This window comes from Protopterus annectens, chromosome 2.part0, assembly GCF_019279795.1.
Source record: "Protopterus annectens isolate FY-2018-M chromosome 2.part0, PAN1.0, whole genome shotgun sequence".
NCBI lineage: Eukaryota > Metazoa > Chordata > Ceratodontiformes > Protopteridae > Protopterus > Protopterus annectens.
In genome coordinates, this window is record NC_056728.1 from 1,003,607,513 (window position 1) to 1,003,626,336 (window position 18,824).

Here is an 18,824-nt window from a genome sequence, read left to right on the forward strand (position 1 = left end):
CAAAACAGGTTTAGCAGGAGATGTATACTGATAGAGAACCACAATAATAAAGTGTATACAGCTGTATAGAGCACATTATCACAACATAGCACAGCACTGATACAATATAAAACCATCACTTAATAAACACTTAATAAACATTAATTGGATTAACCAATCCATCAAAAGAGTGTTATATATCCCAAAACGCCATCTCTGAAATTTCGTATATACTTGTTAAAGGGTATAGGCACAACATACATAAAGCTTATCCAAACTGAATAAAATCAAAACAAATACAAAACTCTACCAAAGTAGTTCAACACAGTCTTTGAACAAATAGAACACATGACACATACCTGCACTGTGAATGACAACTAAGTGGAATTGAAGAGTCAGGTGAGCGGAACTTTAGCAATGCATTCTGGTCAATTTATTACAAAGAGTGATCAATTTATAGCCAGTACAAGGCAATCAACAAGCAAGCACAAAGTAGAACAGGCTTTCTTTTAATTACTGAATACAGAAACCAGTATAATCTACTGGTCGAGAGGACAGACAGTTGCCAACTTAGCCAGTAGTCCATAGAGTGCAAGGCTCATCATGTTAAACTTGCCTACATTGTACAATGTCAATATTCTCAATGAAAACTTTCGAGAGTTGGTACTTGCGGCAGAGCTCCCACAGCATTGCTGTCAAAGAAGGATGTAGTGGCTTCATGCTACTGCACAATGTCAACATTCTCAGTGTAACCATTTTAAAGTTGTGTATTATGTGACACCCCTGCACTGGCGCAGTAATTATGGGGCCTCAGTCCTCACCACTGGCAAACAGTGGGGACATATACACTGGGAGGATGACAAGTACACACACAGTAAAGCGCAATTTCCCTTAAGAGCACACAGAGATCACAGTCAGTCTGAGGCTGATTTCTCCTTCTTTTTCCAGATCCCCAACAAAACTTCCCACTGGCATAGCTATACACTGGATTCCTTAGCCATGGTTCCAAGCCAAGTCCTCCAACACTCTCTCTGTCCAACCAGTGCTTCGTGTACCCCCAAGTAGCCAACACACACACACGTTTGGAGATTTGTCATACAGACACACACACACACACACACACACACACACACACACACACACACACACACACACACACACACACACACACCGGGTAAAGGATGGCACAAGTTTACTAGCTATGCCCCCTTCTGCCCAGACTATAAGGTAGTTATCGCTACAACCAGAACCCCTTCTCAGCTACTTTTAAGGCCCTTAACAAAGGGTGTTCAATCCTATTGTGTAATTATTCTATTAATCCAAATGGTAGTCTGACCAAGCAAGGCTATTTAGGAGAGGCCTACACAGTGTCACCAAATAGATGTGCAAGTACTCTAAGAATATGTCTCACAAATATCAGCCACAAAGATAGGTTTAAATATATTTAATAATAAATAATAAAAGAACAAGGCAGTACTCATTAACTCAACACAGTAACTTCAGAATTCAAAATCACAGGAAGTATTTAAAATGACATTGCAGGACAGTCTCAAATAAATAAAAAAATCTGAATTAATCTTGTCTATATTCCTAACTATGTCTAAAAGAGTTACTATGCCCTAAAAAATACTTACAGAGCAAGGCAAGTGCAGATGGTGATGATGAGTGTATGTTCTTGCTATGTCCAAGACAAAATACAAAATGCCCAGTCTCTATTTGAGAGAATTCTTCAATTAATATCAAGTATTACTGCTGGGTTAGCTTGGCTAACATCACTTTTTGTCACCTGACTTAAGTTCCCAAGTTAAAACCCCAGTGTCCAACATTTAACATCTCTGTGTGAAAAATACTCAGTCTTTATATGTTTGCAGTTGCTAGAGGACATAAAACAATAAAATACAAAACAATGTGGAAGGCACTCTAGTTCTAGACATCCTGTCTCCTTGCTGCATTGAAACTAACTTTTATAACACAATCGTAAAACAATTTAATTTCAACCTATTTTCTTGAAGTTTTGCCAGTTAACTCTGTATGTTCCAGTTTCTACTATTAAAACATACATTTGCACAGGTATATAGTTTATATACATTTCTGTTCTTTTCCAGTAGGATACACTGTGGACACATCCTTGAAGCTCAGTACTGTACAAACGCTGTTCATCACACACTTCTGTAGCAGTAGTTTAATATACACATAACATATAGTTCTAATACATTTGGTAACACAAGCAGTTGCATCATGTTGGTATTCACAAATGACATAGAATTATTTCCAAAATTCCAGCTAGCTGGGCTGGCAGCATTTTGGTTTGTCATACTTCTTCCCCCTGAACACTCAACCTAGTTTTTCGAGTGACCCTTGAGGAACATTGGTTGAGCCTATCTGGGAATACCTAACTCCATTCCCTGTCTTGAGATTCCAGCTGCCTTGGCATTGCTGACTCCAGTACAGTGCGGCACTGTCCCATCATATGCCTGCAACCCTAGGCTCCACCATAGTAATTTGGGATTTTTCCGGCTGGCTCCCTGTAGGTGCCATAGATGCCCCTCAGACTCCTCCTGCCTTGTACTACAAATACTTAGCACAAGGACCTCCCTGTCATGGTAAGGTTTCATCATGTTAACATGGTACAATTTGTGCCCCTGCCTCCTGTCTAGCAGTTCTAACATGTAGTTAACATCACTGACCAGCTTTAACCACAAGGAGGAAGACCTCATTTATTCTCTAACTTGCATGTCTTGGAATGAATAGGTTTACCACTTGTGCTAAAAGTATGTTGCAGTGGTTGTGTCCTCTTTTGGTCCAGTCATCAAAGTGACAAATGCATCATAGTTCACAAATGTCCAGAAGTATGTATAACATCCCTGATGTTGCACAATGTATTTACTTGTTCCCTCATAAAATGTGTGACTTTCTGATAAGCACCAAGGATGACAGTTAGTCAATAATGCCCAACATTAGAGTTTTATACTTGTTTTTGTTTAGAAAATGTCTGTGGATGCAAACCCTGATGTTTTATTAACTTTTACATAAATTAGAGTAATATTTAACAATTATTGCTAATTGTGGACAGTTACTATTTTTGGCATAGTCCAGATGTCTTAAGCAAGGGCTTTGAATTATACTGCTGGCTCTTCTCGCACTCAGTGCCAGTTCCCATTCTGGCACCCCAGTTTCTCTACTCTTCTGAGGGTGGACAAATAGCTGTAGTGCAACTAAATTCCAGTAGCTTCCAGTCCCAAATGGTTAGGAATATTACTGCACAAAGATAGGACATCTAATGTACATACCAGACAATTAACTTCCACCCGTAAATTGACCTACAGTAACAAGGAATTAGTGCTGTCCAGCTGCACTGGTAGCATAGAGGGATAAAGCTCTGACTACCACCTAATGCACTCAGGTTTGATTAGCTGTTTGGATGACTGGCTGAGTGTCAGAGAGGGATGGGCCTGCCCATCCTGGTTGGGAGGGCACTCATCGAAGATAATCCCTAAGGGGAGGTATGGTCCTCAGAGAGGAGTTGTCTTTGGATGTAGTTGATGAGTGAGAGGGGTAGAGAAAGGTAATCGGATAGGGCATACACAGGAAAAAAAAATCCCCGAGAGAAGCAAAGATGGTCAAGCCTACCTGGGATGCCCTTAGGATCCACAGCCACTCCCAACAATTCCCAAGTAAGCCTGGGGAGGGGTGGTAGGAGACTAGCAGGTAGACCTGGTATTGATGTGGGGCACTGTTGGCCAGGCTGGTAAGAATGATGTGTGGGGTGTAAAAGCAAACCATAATGTCTTCTATGAAGAAAAAGAAACGACAAATAAGCAAGATAAAAGAGAAAATTCATTGGTAAACATGGTTTTGCTAAATGACAGAAGCCTTAAAAAACCAATGACTAAGAATCTTTCATCTGCAAGAAGAATGTTATCTGTAACAGTTCTTAAACATGGTTTAAAGATCAAAAATGCATATTACCACTTCTAGTTTATACCTCATTTCATTTCACACACTCAATCGCCCAGATTTTTACAGAATGTCCAGATTGTTGCCTCATATGTTTGGCTTGTTCCTCATAAAATTTGTGATTTTCTAACAAATTATTGAGGATTGAAGTCACTACATACTGGCTTACACTTGCGATTCAGACTTCATGTCTTTCAGAAAATGCATGCTAACACAAATCCTGCTACTCTAACAAGTTTCTAAGTTTATTAAAGCAATGTATAAAAATCAGTCCCTGATTTTTAAACTTTGTCCTAATATTTCTGGGCTTTGTCCAACTTTCTTGCATTTAGAGGATAAGAGATATTTTTCATTGTTATAGATCTGGTGGAACAAGCCTGGTGTCTTAATCCTTGTAAAAAAAAAAAAAAAAAACGCCTAAAAGCCAGAAGCCAGAAAATGAACTAATGAACTGCAGACTAGACATTGCTGATAGAATAATTACTGTTAGTGTTAAGGAACACAGTATGGTAATCTGCTCTACAGTATATCTTGCCTATGACAAAGAATGAGGATTTGCTCATTAAATATCAGTGCATAAAAATCAATGAAATTACAATCCTTATGGGGGATTTTAAGTGCCCAAATATGGAGTGAGTAAAATATTCAGTATCAAATAAGTAAACCCAAATATGTTTATTGTATTAATCAAAACAGCTTAGCTGAAATATTCCAAAATTCAAATAAGGAATATAGTAACATAAATGGGATCTTTCTGCTGCTCACCCATGGTTATATGATTCATAATGAACATATCAGGTACTATCATCTTTACCTTAAAAGTAAAATTAAACTAATTTCTTTAATAAACCATCCTTCAAAGTCCTTGCCATTAGAAACCATGGCAAAACATATGACATACTTATGAAAATTAGACTGTATGACCCAAATAAAAGTGCTGTTAGTGACTTCTCTGTTATTAGCTTCTGTTTTAATCTTCTTCTTCTTCTTTCGCCACAGCAGATCACCTGTCCGCTAATGATTGGCAGTGGAGTTTTACGGTGTCGAGTTACCAGCCTGGTGCCCAACCTTCCACAGAAGGCACACACTCACACATAGGGCCAGTTTAGTGTCCAATCCACGTACAGAATGTCTTTGGGATGTGGGAGGAAACTGGAGCACCCGGAGGAAACCCATGCAACCACAGGGAGGACATGCAGACTCCGCACAGAAGGCAGGAGGATCGAACCGGAGAACCTCTTGCTGTGAGGTGGCAATGGTAACCGCTGTACCACCGTGGCCGCCCACATTAGCTTCTGTTTTAATAAAAAGGCTGAATATAGTGGTAGAGATGCTTGTGACATTTGTGAGTTCAGAAAACTGAGATGGCAGTTGCAGCTAGATACCACTGTTACCCCTGGGGTAAATGAGTAAATACCACCATTTCCCAGGGGTTAAATGACCAGATACCACCATTCCCCTGGGGTTAAATGAGTAGATACCGCCATTACCATGGGGGGTTAAATGAACAGATACCACCATTACCCTGGGGGTTACATGAACTGATGCTGCGATTCCCATGGGCACCACCATTCCCCTGGGGTGAAATAGGAAGATGCCACCATTCACTGTGGGTTAAATGGGCAGATACCACCATTCCCCTGGGGTTAAATGGGCAGACACTGCCATTCCCCTGGGATTAAATGAGCAGATACCACCATTCCCCTGGGGTTAAATGAGCAGATACCACCATTCTCTTGGGGTTAAATGAGCAGATGTCACCATTCCCCAAGGGTTAAGTGAGTAGATGCAGCATCCCCCCGGGGTTAAATGAGAAGACACTATCATTCCTCCAGAGTTAAATGAGCAGATACCGCCATTCCCCTGAGGTTAAATGAGCAGATCCTATCATTCCCCTGGGGTTAATTGAGCAGATACCACCATTCTCTCAGGGTTAAATGGGCAGATACCACTATTCCCCTGGGGTTAAATAGGCAGATACCACCATCCCCTCCAGGGTTAAATGAGCAGATACCACCATCCCCCCCAGGGTTAAATGAGCAGACACCACCATTCTCCCGGGTTGAATGAGTAGATGAGTGTTATGGGTGCACTGACATTGAGAACCTTGAAATGATATGTTGTTCTGCAATTTCTATATAGTTGGTAGCACCATTTTTCATTCACTTTCCAGATATTTTATTTTATATTATTTATTTACTGTTTAATTTATTCTTACCTAGCTTATATGGTTTTCAGACATCAAGCTTCAGTAGATTAGGTCATGTGATTTAATTTGTTATATATTTATCTATGGTTCTATAATAACTTTTTTTCTGAAAAAGTCTCCCTTTACATGCCAGATGCTTAAAATTTGTTTATTTTTTATAGCTTATCCATGAATTCACCAGTAATTTCTTTCTTCACTTAAACTTATTTTCACTCTCTGGGTGTTCAGGAGTTGCACTTTTAGGTTTTTATATAGATATTATTGATAAAACACAAGCTAAACTAAACACAAGCGGAATTATACTGAAGTTAAACTTGCAAATTCACTTACACATTCTACTAACATGCTTTTAGAAGCTTGCATTCTCAGCCTACCCTTATCATGAATTACTTTTATTTATTTACTTTTTTGCCACACCCATCAACATTTTCTGGATTTATCTCTGAACTACAGATGTTGCCACATGATCAGCTCATTTCCATAGCAATAAACTGTATCACTACATTGTACAACTGCAGTAGTAATATAACTGCACTGGCCTAGTGTTGTATTACTTCAGTGATGACCAGCTCCAAACAGGGTTACATGGGAAAGGTGCTGTGATGATAGGAGGTACTGCCAGCCATGCAAGGGAGAGTTAGGGCAGTGGATGTAATACTTGTGCCAGCACAGCTAGCTGGAATTTTGTAAATTATATGTCATTTGTATATTAAGCTGATTTGTACAGATGCTTGTGCTGAAAATGTATTTGTGATCTCTGCTTGTGTTAATTGTGCTAAACTGTATCAACAGTGCGCCCTGCTGAAATGAAGAGAAATGTGCATGCATTAAGGTATTGGAATTACATGTAAATGTTTTAATAGAGGACACTGGCACAGCAATGGTTAACCAGCTGGCTTATTTTAAGAAAAAAATAAGGGAAATGTAAATGAGCCATTAAATCATTGAATGGTACCCCACAGTGCTAAGTACAGCCAGAGATGGCAGGTCTGGGAGCAGCCATTACCTGTTAGCTCTTGTAAAGAAGGGGGGGGGGAGTGTTGTAAATGTCTCTAGCTCCTAGGCATTGCCATACAAACTCTAAATATTTACTGTATCAGTCTGCTAGAGTCCTGTCTCAAACTTCAAAAGGAGATACTGTGAGAACACAGAGTCAGGTAACTAGATGAGGTCATTCTGCAAGTCATCTTGGATATTATATTTTACAGGGAGTAATCTCAGGGTATTCTGTTTGGGACCTGTCTAGAAAGATGCTCATGTATTTCATCTTGCCTTTCCCAAGTAAGGTATTGGGGAACAATATAATTCTCTTACATTCAGTCAGGAATATAGTGAAACTTAGTTAAGAGATAGTTTTCTTTATTTGTATGAGTCTGTTCATCAATATTGTTTTCAATATTTTCTGTGATTTGAACTCTGTGGTTTACTGTGAATATATATTCAATATTTTTGTGTTCTTTTATTATTAAATATATTTAAATCTTTATTGTGGCTAGTCCTTAGTTCCTAACCATTGAGAGAACCTATATTTATTTGGTGACACTGTGTGGGCCACTTCAGAAGGCCTAGCCATCTTGGTGAACTACTACTATGTGTATTAGTATTAATATTGCACAGTATAACTGGACACCCTTTGTTAAGGAGCCTTAGAGTAGCTGATTGTGGAGTTTCTGGCAGCAGTGGTAACTCCCTTATAGTCTTGGCAGGATGGGGTATAACTAGTAGACTTGTGCCAGCCTTTCCCAGGTGTGTGTGTGTGTGTGTGTGTGTGTGTGTGTGTGTGTGTGTGTAAAAATCATATCTCTCAAAGTTTGTGCATGTCAGCTACTTGGGGCAGGGACATGAAGCACTGGGTTTACAGAGAGGGTGCTGGAGGATTTGGCTTGGACACTCAGTTGAGGACGTAACCATACAGCTGTACCAGTGGGGAGTCTTATTTGGGATCTGGAGGGAGACACCATAGAGACATCCATACCCCGGGCTGGGTTTGTTCCCTGTGTGCTTTTCAGAGAAACTGTACTTGATCAGAGAGGTCTGCATCTGGAAATACTGAGTGTACCCATTTGTATTCAACGTGCATGTCCCTCTCCAGTGTCAGTGGTGAGGATTTGCATTCTTTAATTACTGGTCCAGTGTCGGGACAACACGTAGTGGTGCCCATTACATATTGGCAGCAGTGATGGGCGTCACAGGTGCCTCTATACCTTCTGTCACAGATAGATGAAGCTGGTCATGGAAAGTCTTGTCATTGGTTATTAATTTATGCATATAAACTCCATTTAAATAAAACCCAGTTTATTGAATACTGATAACTTGCCCTGAGATTGTTTGACATCAGACCTGATTATATCAAGTAAGGTGCAGTAGGAAAAGACCTATATGGGGGTTGAAAAATCATGCCTCTCATTTAATACAAATTTATATTTTTAGCTCTTTTTCTCAACAAGTTTGCTTGAGAGCATTTTCACTTAAGTGGGCTTCACCTGCAACAACTATAGTCTATTGCTCTATTCAACTTGGATGAATGAATGGGTAAGTTGAAATTCAACTGTCGTTTATCACCAATGGTCCTCATGGATAGGGGAAATGTAATTTACCCCAAAATATAAGGGCTAATAATTAGTATGGGAATGGAGGTCTAGGCTTAAGATCCTCAGAGATCAATAGCATATTGAGTACCTATGAACCTATGTCAACATTTATCACATCACAGACAGCCCAGTGACCAAATGTACCTCCACTTACTACAAAATCTTGGGTTTTGCAAGCCAGTACCACTCTACAGCCCAGCCATACCATCAGAAGTACTGAAATCAATGATCATTCTTTCCTTGGACAGCTGCTTTTTAGTGCTAATTAAAAGCTGATATCTATGCCTGTAACATTAGCATCACATACGGAAAACCAACTACAGTAACAAAACACTGTCCTCCCCATCTATTTACTGCATCTATGTGTGCCTCTGCTGGCTTTCATACATTTATAGACACAATTATTAGTCCTTGGGATAACAGGTGTTATTAACAAGGTCATCGATACGGTCAGACTGGACGACATCATCATCTGGATATGCAGGAAGTGAATATATAACACAAAACATTTATATTGTTGACTTTAACTATATAACCAGTCATGGAAAGCTGCTTACAAAGATTACTAGTCAGAATGAATTAAATATTTGCATAACATTGTCACACTGAAATCTGCAAAACTATGAGCATTGTGTTGAATATAATGATCAGCTATCTAGTCAGGTTACATAACTGCTTTCAGCTTTGAACATTTTAGTATACATATTTTGAAAAAAATTATATGACCACCCAGTTAGCCCTTTAGAACAGTTGTAATTATTAGGAGATAATATGATAGAGCCAATAATGAAACAATTTTTGCTTTATGCATTAATTCAAGACCAGGTAATTTTACTTGCCCCTTACAACCAGATTTTCATATTCATCATGGTATCACCCACCACTTCTTTCTTGTCCTACTCCAGCTCACTTAATTTGGGTCTGCATGTATTGAAGGGCCCGATAGCTGTCATCTTACCACTGCAATAGGCATAATTTCCGCTGTGGTCCAGATACCTAGTGGTATAGTGTGCTGCTATGTATACGGTACAGGCATACATACATATCCCAGCTGACTGACATATACATCCCTCTTCCTCTGAATTTGGATATACACTGGTCCCTGCACTGATTTCAAACTGCTGCCATTGCACCATGGATTCCCCAAGCAGGACAGGTTAGGTTTACAAGACATAACAACACTAAGACAAGACTGTCATTGTATTGGCAATAGCATGATGTGATTGTAAGGTGACACATAAAAATGTGTGTATCACTCAGACTAATGTAGAAAATGTACACTTAAAAAAATCTCTAATTTATAAGTAAAGTGTTAACTTACCTGTAAAGCCTGAGCAAGACATGATCTTCACTGAGAATTGGGCAACCATTATGGATGTACTGGACATCACTGGGAAGAAAGTGGCAATCGAACATCTAAGAAAATACGAAAACGAGTTAAGAAATCCAAAAACTCTAAAACTGACTTCAAAACAATAGTGAAAAAGAAATGAACCATGGTGAGTTTAGTGCAGTATATAACTTGAATCTGTGTCTCGGTGAAAGACCCTGAAATAGGTGCAAGTCACATTTCAAATTCCACTTTTAAAGCCAAATGCAATAGCCAAAACCAATTTATTAAACAGTAAGACTTTAAAGGAAACAAAAGAGAAATGCAGGTTACTGCAAGTAAGGATTTACTACAGGAACAACATGCATCACAGTAGCTATATGGTGAAATAAAACGTATATATTTCTATTCCATCCAAGACAAAACAGTAAATATGGGAACAAATAATTATAAGCCAGTCCATGAAAAAGAGGTAAGACAGGTAAGACATTTAATGGGACAACCTGCAAAGTGGGTTTAGAAAATAACTCAAGAAGAAAATAGGGTCAGTTGATGGAAGTATTTATATCGATAGATGTAGGTTATATTTTTTTTGTCAAGCTGGGGAGAACAAGATGTGGAGGTGTAGAGGATGGCAGTTCTAGTGTAAGTTGGTTGTATAAAATGACACTAAGCATGCATGGTTATAAGCATCAAGGCAACCACATATCTCCATGGCACATCTACATGTATCACGGCACAAAACCATAGAAGCATTGCATGCATAATAACACATCACATGATACCACGGCATGCATTATGGTGCATCACATCGTACCACTACATGTATCATGGCACCACTGCATACATTACTGCAAACAAATGTAGAAACACTGCATGCACCATTTCAACAATGCATGATCAACAGGGTAAGGATCGAGGGTGGGGCAATGACTATGTCAGATAATTATCTACCCTTCACAACCCCCCCCCCCACACACACACACAGATTAGATCAAGAACATGAGAGGTAGTCTTTGTGAATGGAAAGCTGTACAGAGCTTACATCTGGAAAGGTAGGACCTTCTACAAAAGTAAAGAGACACACCCCTTATGCAACAATATATACATTTAAGAGTACAGATAGGGATATAGGGTTGGCTTTTGACTAGTCTTTCAATGTTGTTAATTTTTTGGGCAACTGGATACTAATTCTGAGGCAAAAGATGACAGTCTGGTGGCCATATTCAGTCAAGGATGGGATAACTTTTAGTATTGTGCAGGCAAAGGCTGCATGTATAAGGATAACATCAAATATATTTTTCTGTCTGTGAGAAATGGAGCATTTGAATTTAGGGAGTCTGTATTAATGAAGTACAGGAAATGCTGGGTGTACCAGGCTTCCAGTTAATGAATGGGTAACTGATTGATTTATCAGTTTGTAAACAAACCAGCTTTCATTATTTGGTAAGGTCATGTTGATGAGATTATATATAATGGTAATGACTGCTGGGAAGGTGGGATGTGAGTATGTTAAAGAAAGGAAGAAAAATTTAACAGAGGCAGATTTATTTTTTGGATTATTATTATCTCAAAGTTTCTCCAGTCTTGTTATGCTGCTATAACTGATTACATTCAAAGACTCTTACTGGCTGCACACAAGAAAAATATAATTAAGGTCATTTTATTGATAGCATGTTGCCTTTATAATTTTCCATTTGAGTTTTATGAACTAATTAAATAATTACATATTATTGCTTTTAGCAATGGGGCCCATAACTGGACTGAATGCACTCAGGCTTTTATTTCAGCGGAACATGAGGACCATCCCACGTCATCAGCACCTACTTCTCCAGCTCCACCATCTACAGACACAGGCTCCATCACGCCCACTCCTCAGAAGGACATCTCTATGACCTCTATGCCTCTGGATGAGATGCCACAAGCCACCACAACGGAAGAGGTGATCGTCACCCCTCCTGAGTTGCCTCCACTCCCACCACGACAGACGACTGACGACAGCTGAGAGCTCACCACAGAACTGGATGAGGCAATCTTACTATCTGAGCCAGACAACATGGAACTGAAGTCAGAGAGGGTTCAAGATGGGCACTCAGATGATGATGCTTCAGATCCTCTGGGGCACCAGCCAGAGGCCGAGAAGGATCCAGTTGTTCCAGCAATGAAAAAGCACAAACAAAATGCGGCTCGCTCGTAGTCACAAAGCTAGAGAGGAAGAAAGATCGCCCGACAGAGGATCATGGCACAGCTTGACATCACCCTGATATTTTGCAATGTCAGCACGATTGTTTCAGCCACACGTAGGCTGATGGTTTTGGATTGGGCAACCTCTCTCATGGCTGATCTCATCTGCTTGATAGACACTGGATTACTCATGCAGGATGTTCAGCAAGCAGTAGGCACCTTGTGGAAGAGAAACACCATTCACTCTCAAGGTACAGACCAGCACTCTGGACTGATTGTTTTGTACAATCCCTCTGTAATGACAGTTCAGGACACAGTACATTTGATTCCAGGATGCTTGCTAATGTTGGACGCTATGGTTTGTACACAAATGTTTAGGCTTATTTTTATGTATGCATATCTTTCTTTTTCTGAAAGATTGAAGTTGTTCAAGTTTCTAGCTCCATATCTCTTACCTGCCTATCCTGTAATAGTATGCAGGGACTTCAATTCCCACTTGGGGGAAGGCCCACACAGTCTTAAAACTAATGTGAAGATGTGCCACAAGGCAATGCAGGCTGCTTGTCTCACCATGGCCCCTACTCCTACCTTCACTTACCACCACAGGTCCAGTCACATATTAATAGACTGTTGCCGGCATTCCCTAGCACTGAGGTGTTCTCCACAATCTTCATCGCTTCTCCTATTCACAGATCACACTGCCCTCACATACACTTTTGGTGTCTCTTCAACCACCCTCATAGGGAAAGGGATTTTCCGGATTTCGCCTATACACATAGACACTCCAGAATGGAAAGCCATTTTCCAGGAGACTTGGGTAGACCATGACATGCTGTTCTCCCTTTATCCGGATCCTCCAGCCTGGTGGCTCAATTTCAAACATAAAATTAAAGAGAAGTATCGGTGGTATCCTTCCAGATACCACGATCGCCTCAAGAAAGAAACAGAGAAGGCATATGATACTTACCAGGCCTATGCACTGTGGGATCTAGACAATGCCTTAAAAGCCCTACACAGACTCACAGACTATATGACCTTAATAAAGCAAGGGTCACCATACAGCTATATTACTTAGCCCATCTGATGAAGGCCAGGGTAGAGGAGTTCCTCCCTTTTCTAGGCAAATGCAAATTGGTTAAAGACACACACATACGGGGATTGAAGGATAGCAAAGGGAAGCTCCACCACACTAGGGAGGGCATCCTAAGAGTGCTGCATGACTTTTTAGCCACTCTGTATGCAGGGCATCCTGCCTCCACAGAACATTGGCATGTCACTCCTCTCACGCAGGAACTGATAGACACCTTTGAGGTGCCCGTCACATTGGATGAGGTCAAAGAGGCACTTCAGGCCTTGGCTCACAAAAAGACAGTCCCGGGGAGGATGGTCTCCCATATTCCTTTTACACTGGCTGGAGCAATGCACAATATGCCCTCTTGCTACAGGTTTTTCGCAGTTGGCAGGAACATGGCTTCCACCACCCAGACTTCCTTACCATAATTTTGAAATTGATATGGAAAAAGGGGGATAGGACCTCATTAATGAATTGGCATCCCATAGCATTGTGCAACACTGATTATAAAATGTTCACTAAAATATATCAACTTAGACTGAGGCCCTCCCTATACCTCATCCTAACACCGGGCATTTATGGTGTCCCACACAGGCCCATCTGGGACCTGCTCCAGATTCTCAAGTCTGCCTTACACCATGTCAACACTTCTGCTCAGGGATTAGTCATCTCCTGCGATGTGGCCAAGGCCTTTGATAAGATCTCTCACTCGATTCTTCTTAATCTTTTCCATCAGTATGGGTTTGGGACTTTTTTCCGCACATGGTTTGCCTCCCTTTTGACTACCACCACCATTGTCCCGCCTGATTAATGGATGGAAAGGAACCATAGTGAAAATGAAAAATGGCATCTGACAAGGTTGCCCTATCAGCAGCTTCATTCTATCTTTGGTGGTTAATGGTGTTATTTCTAGCATTCACTATCACTTGCCCACTGGACAGGAACACTTTCTGTGCCACAACATCCCTATACCTAAGATAGTCGCTTACGCTGATTATATAACCGTGTTCTTGGAACATCCTGCTGGCTTGCACAATTTCTTCAAACGGCACCTGCTACCTCAACTGCAGCAGGTGGGGTGGGAACTCAACATTTCCAAATCCACATTTTATACACCCGTTCCTTTGCAACACTCTGACACATATGGCCTACAATCCACCTCTGAGGGCATGATCATTTTGGGCGTGCCCTTTGGCACGTCACAATATACTTCTACCCAGACTAAAGCCACCTTGACTACTGGTCAACCTACACATTGTCATACAGGAAAAAAGCTTACCTGCTGGCAGGGACCTTCTTGGCCAAGCTACTCTATGTTTTCTCCACCTATTTTTTCCCCCTCCAATGGAGCTCCCTGCTATTAACACATTATTTTAAGTTTTTTTGGCGATGTCGTCTAAACCCAATCCAAAGGGGGAATAGTGTATTCCCCGGTCAGCAAGGGAGGATGTAACCTTAAGCACCCACATGTAATGTTTCTGTATAATATTTTGCAGCATTTTTTCACTGAACACTCTGTAATTGCTAAACTTTTACATGCTGTTTCCCCCACCTTTTGGGAGAAATGTTTGAATGGCAACAGGACTACAACCACGCTCTCTTCAGAACTGCGAAACATCAGAACTGCGGTGCAACGCTACAGGATATATGACTTGGACCCTAATCTGCCTAGACAGTTATGGTACCACCAACTCATGACTGACCATCACTTCATCGATGCTTACAAAAACTACTCTGCCTTTCAGATACATGGTTTGAAGCAAAAACGCTCTTTTCTGCAGCAAATGCCCCATTGGAGCGATTTCACATGGCGCAGTTCTTTAAACAAACTTCCTTTAAAGGGTGCCATTCGCTTTGGAACTTTAGAATCCACTCTCTGTCCACGAGGTTGTAATGAGGTAGAGACAGCAGGACATGTTTTTCTTAGTTGCAGCAGAGTAAAACTGTTTTGGACATTGTTTCAAACACAATTTTGTATTCCACACCTCTTTCCACTTACATTAAATAAATGCTTGAAGGTTGATTATCAGTGCTTTTGGTCCCCCGCTGTCCATAAAGTGGATTTTGCCCTTTGTTCCATCCTGTATTATATATGGCTAATCCACTGCAAGGAACTACATTCAACATTTAGGAGCACTCCAGCAATGATGTGTACAGCAGTAAAGCACTGGCTATTAAAACAGGGGTATGGTGATTGACTGTTGTAAATCTTGTACATATTTTCTTTTGTTGTATATACGTGTTTTGTTTTCTTTCATTTATTTTAACACTAATATTATAATAAACATTGTGTAAACTCTGAGTCAATACAGGCAAACAAAAGATACAGTTCATGTTGAGTATCCCGATTTGGCTTATTTTCAGCACTGATGACAGGATTCATCATTTATTTCCCTACTGAAAAAATCTAAGAATGATAATTTATTTATAAATGAGTTTGATTTACCCTTGGTTAAAGGACAATATATGTTATAAATATAATTAAGATAATTTTATTGATAGTATCAGTGTTCGTGTTCACAACAAGTCTAATCACGATACTCTCCAAGAATTGTATCATATCATTAAACTATTTTCTTACTGTTCTTTCGTACTACTAATAAATTTTAGCTATAGTATTTTCCTAATGATTTTTTACATTACTAATCAACCAATATTTTTCTTTTATCTCATCTAGTTTATGTATATTTCATTTCATTATTATACCTTATCTATGACAGTTACTATTTATGTATTTTTTGGAGCTTTTCTCCTCAGGGCTCTGATGAAAATGGGTTCCTCGGACCCCAATAAACAACTGTCAAACAAACAAATAAATAAATAACGCTAGATGATATAACCATCCATAGGAAGCAGGAAGTTCCTAGGTTTGTTATTATCATATCTAAGATGTTGACATCCTAGTTGGATTTCATAAGATTGTTCCAAACAGGTTTGATTTACATGGTAGCTTAATGTTCAGACTTCTTAGTTTGATGTTGAGTAGTTTTTTTAAGTACTTAAAATCTACTACAAGGATTATATTTCACTCATTTGTACATCATGGGTTTTAGTCAGAAAATACTATGTAATTAATTTCTGTTTATTAGGTATTCTTTTACAAATGCTGATACACCTCTAGCTACTCCAACAGATCTGCAACAATGAAAGAGGAATTCTGGAATTGCCTTGATGCCAGTGCAGTTAAGGTATACACAAAATTCCTGTGCAGTTAATGTGTGCACACAATCCCTATGTGCAGAGTGCAATGACACCTGTGCAGCTGTGTGCACACAACCCCTATGTGCAGAGTGCAACAGCACCAGTGCAGTTAATTTGTGCACACAATCCCTATACGCAGAGTGCAACAACACCAGTGCAGTTGTATGCACACAACCCCTATGTGCAGAGAGCAATGACAGCAGTGCAGTTACTGTGTGCACACAACCCCTATGTGCAGAGTGCAATGACACCTGTGCAGTTGTGTGCACAACCCTATATGCAGAGTGCAGTAACACCAGTGCAGTAAATGTGTGCACACAACCCCTATGCACAGAGTACAATGACACCAATGCAGTTAATGTGTGCACACAACCCCTATATGCATAGTGCAATAACACCAGTGCAGTTAATGTGTGCACACAACCCCTATGCGCACAGTACAATGGCACCAGGGCAGTTAATGTGTGCACACAATCCCTATGTGCAGAGTGCAACAGCAGTTAATTTGTGCACACAACCCCTACATGCAGAGTGCAATAACACCAGTGCAGTTAATGTGGTGACACAATCCCTATATGCAGAGTGGAATGACACCATTGCAGTTAATGTGTGCACATAACCCCTATATGCAGAGTGCAATGACACTAGTGCAGTTAATGTGTGCATACAACCCCTATGCACAGAGTGCAATGACACTAGTCCATTTTACGTATGTATGCTAACACCTCCAATCCCCCCCATGCAGACTACCTGCTGATATACTGACTCTGTCTGAACTAGAACCCTCAATCTCACTTCTTGCCTGTAGCTAGGCAAAATGATTCAGTGCACCTTGAGATAGGCATGTCAGTGCTAAAACACTTGTTCTTACACCTTTATTTATTTATTTTGTTTTATTTTGCTTTTGTTTACTGGGTTTGTCCGATTGGGTTTAGTCAAAACCCCCTCTTTAGCAGAGGCCCAGGGAGAAAACCTTCAAGATTCTACCAACATTTTTAAACAGACATTTAGTAATATATGAGAACAGTAAATAATATACATTAACAGTTACACATTCGTTTGCTAATTAGGTTACATTCATATGAAATAAAGGGGACTATTACAGTATAAAATATATTTAGGCATCAGTAGATATTGAACGTTGAGCATTTGAAGAGGTGTATTAGTGGGTTGGTCAAATGGATAACAGACTGTGTGATTAGTGTTTACAAATTCAAACAGATGGAGATGATGGTACGAACTAGGCAGGGCAGAAAATGTTAATAATGTACTTAGGAGGTGGTGTATAAAGCAGGCACACAAGTGATTAGATACATGGCTTTCACACAGGTTATATTAGATTTATAGAGTTAGGGGATGAGAAGTGTCATAACACTATGTATATGGCTGGGAGATGCTAGTAAAACTATGATATCTATGGTGAGTTGAGTTAACAGTGGCATTTATCCTGGAGATACACAGCAGCAGATCCATTGATTTGGCAGGAGGAGTTTTAGTTTCATTTCAAATGAGTTTGCATTCTGAATGGATTTTAATGGTAGTGGGATGTGGTTTAATAATTTAGCTACTCTGTTTTTATATATTGAGAGCCACCTGCAGTATCAGATGATTTGGTTATAGTGATAAGTGATTTTTCTCTAGAGCATAAAATTCTATTGTATTAAGCTGTTAAGGGCTGGGCAGTTTTCTTGCTGACAGAGAAGCATGTGTCTTGTAGTTAGTTGAGAAGGGACTAGGCGATGTGGCTGTTTAACTTTCTGAGGGCTAGGCAGTGGTGTGTTCTCTGATTATAGTGTTATGCAAACTTGATTATTTTAGTATAACATCGATGTCAAGTATGGATAATTGCGAGACCTGAAGGTTAGTGAAGATTGGAGCAGCATAGGGAAGAGATGACAGTAAGAAAGTAGAGGCTACAGGTCTTCTGGCTATGTCAGTGAGATAGTTTTTTACTGTGTATAATGTACCTATTTTTTGATTAATTTTTTTTTAACTAGTGTGACACGTTGTGGTCAAAATTCAACTGGTCATCTATGATGATACCCAGTAATTTTGTGTGGTTTATTTGTTCTATCATGCTGTTGTTGGTAGAGATGATAGTGACAAAGTATAGTCGTGTACACTTACCATAAATGTACATGTTTGAGTGTATTCACTGTTACAGTTATCACATTTGGGTTATCCCTGCCAGGGGGGTCTATATTATAACATCAAAGTCTTACAACTTCGAATGTTATAATATCGAACCCAGTAGAGTGAATGCTGGAAATAGCAAAGCTGCAGAACACCGAATACTTTCCT

At 39.9% G+C, this 18,824-nt stretch overlaps 1 protein-coding gene across 1 annotated transcript in view; it reads right to left on the reverse strand.

Annotated features, from left to right (window-relative positions):
* Positions 1-18,824, reverse strand: part of FREM1 (FRAS1 related extracellular matrix 1) — a 1,066,140-nt gene that overhangs the window by 1,034,283 nt on the left and 13,033 nt on the right. The window contains exon 2 of the mRNA XM_044060374.1: positions 10,058-10,152. Coding sequence (XP_043916309.1) covers positions 10,058-10,152 — 95 coding nt within the window. The remainder of the gene's footprint in view (positions 1-10,057; positions 10,153-18,824) is intronic.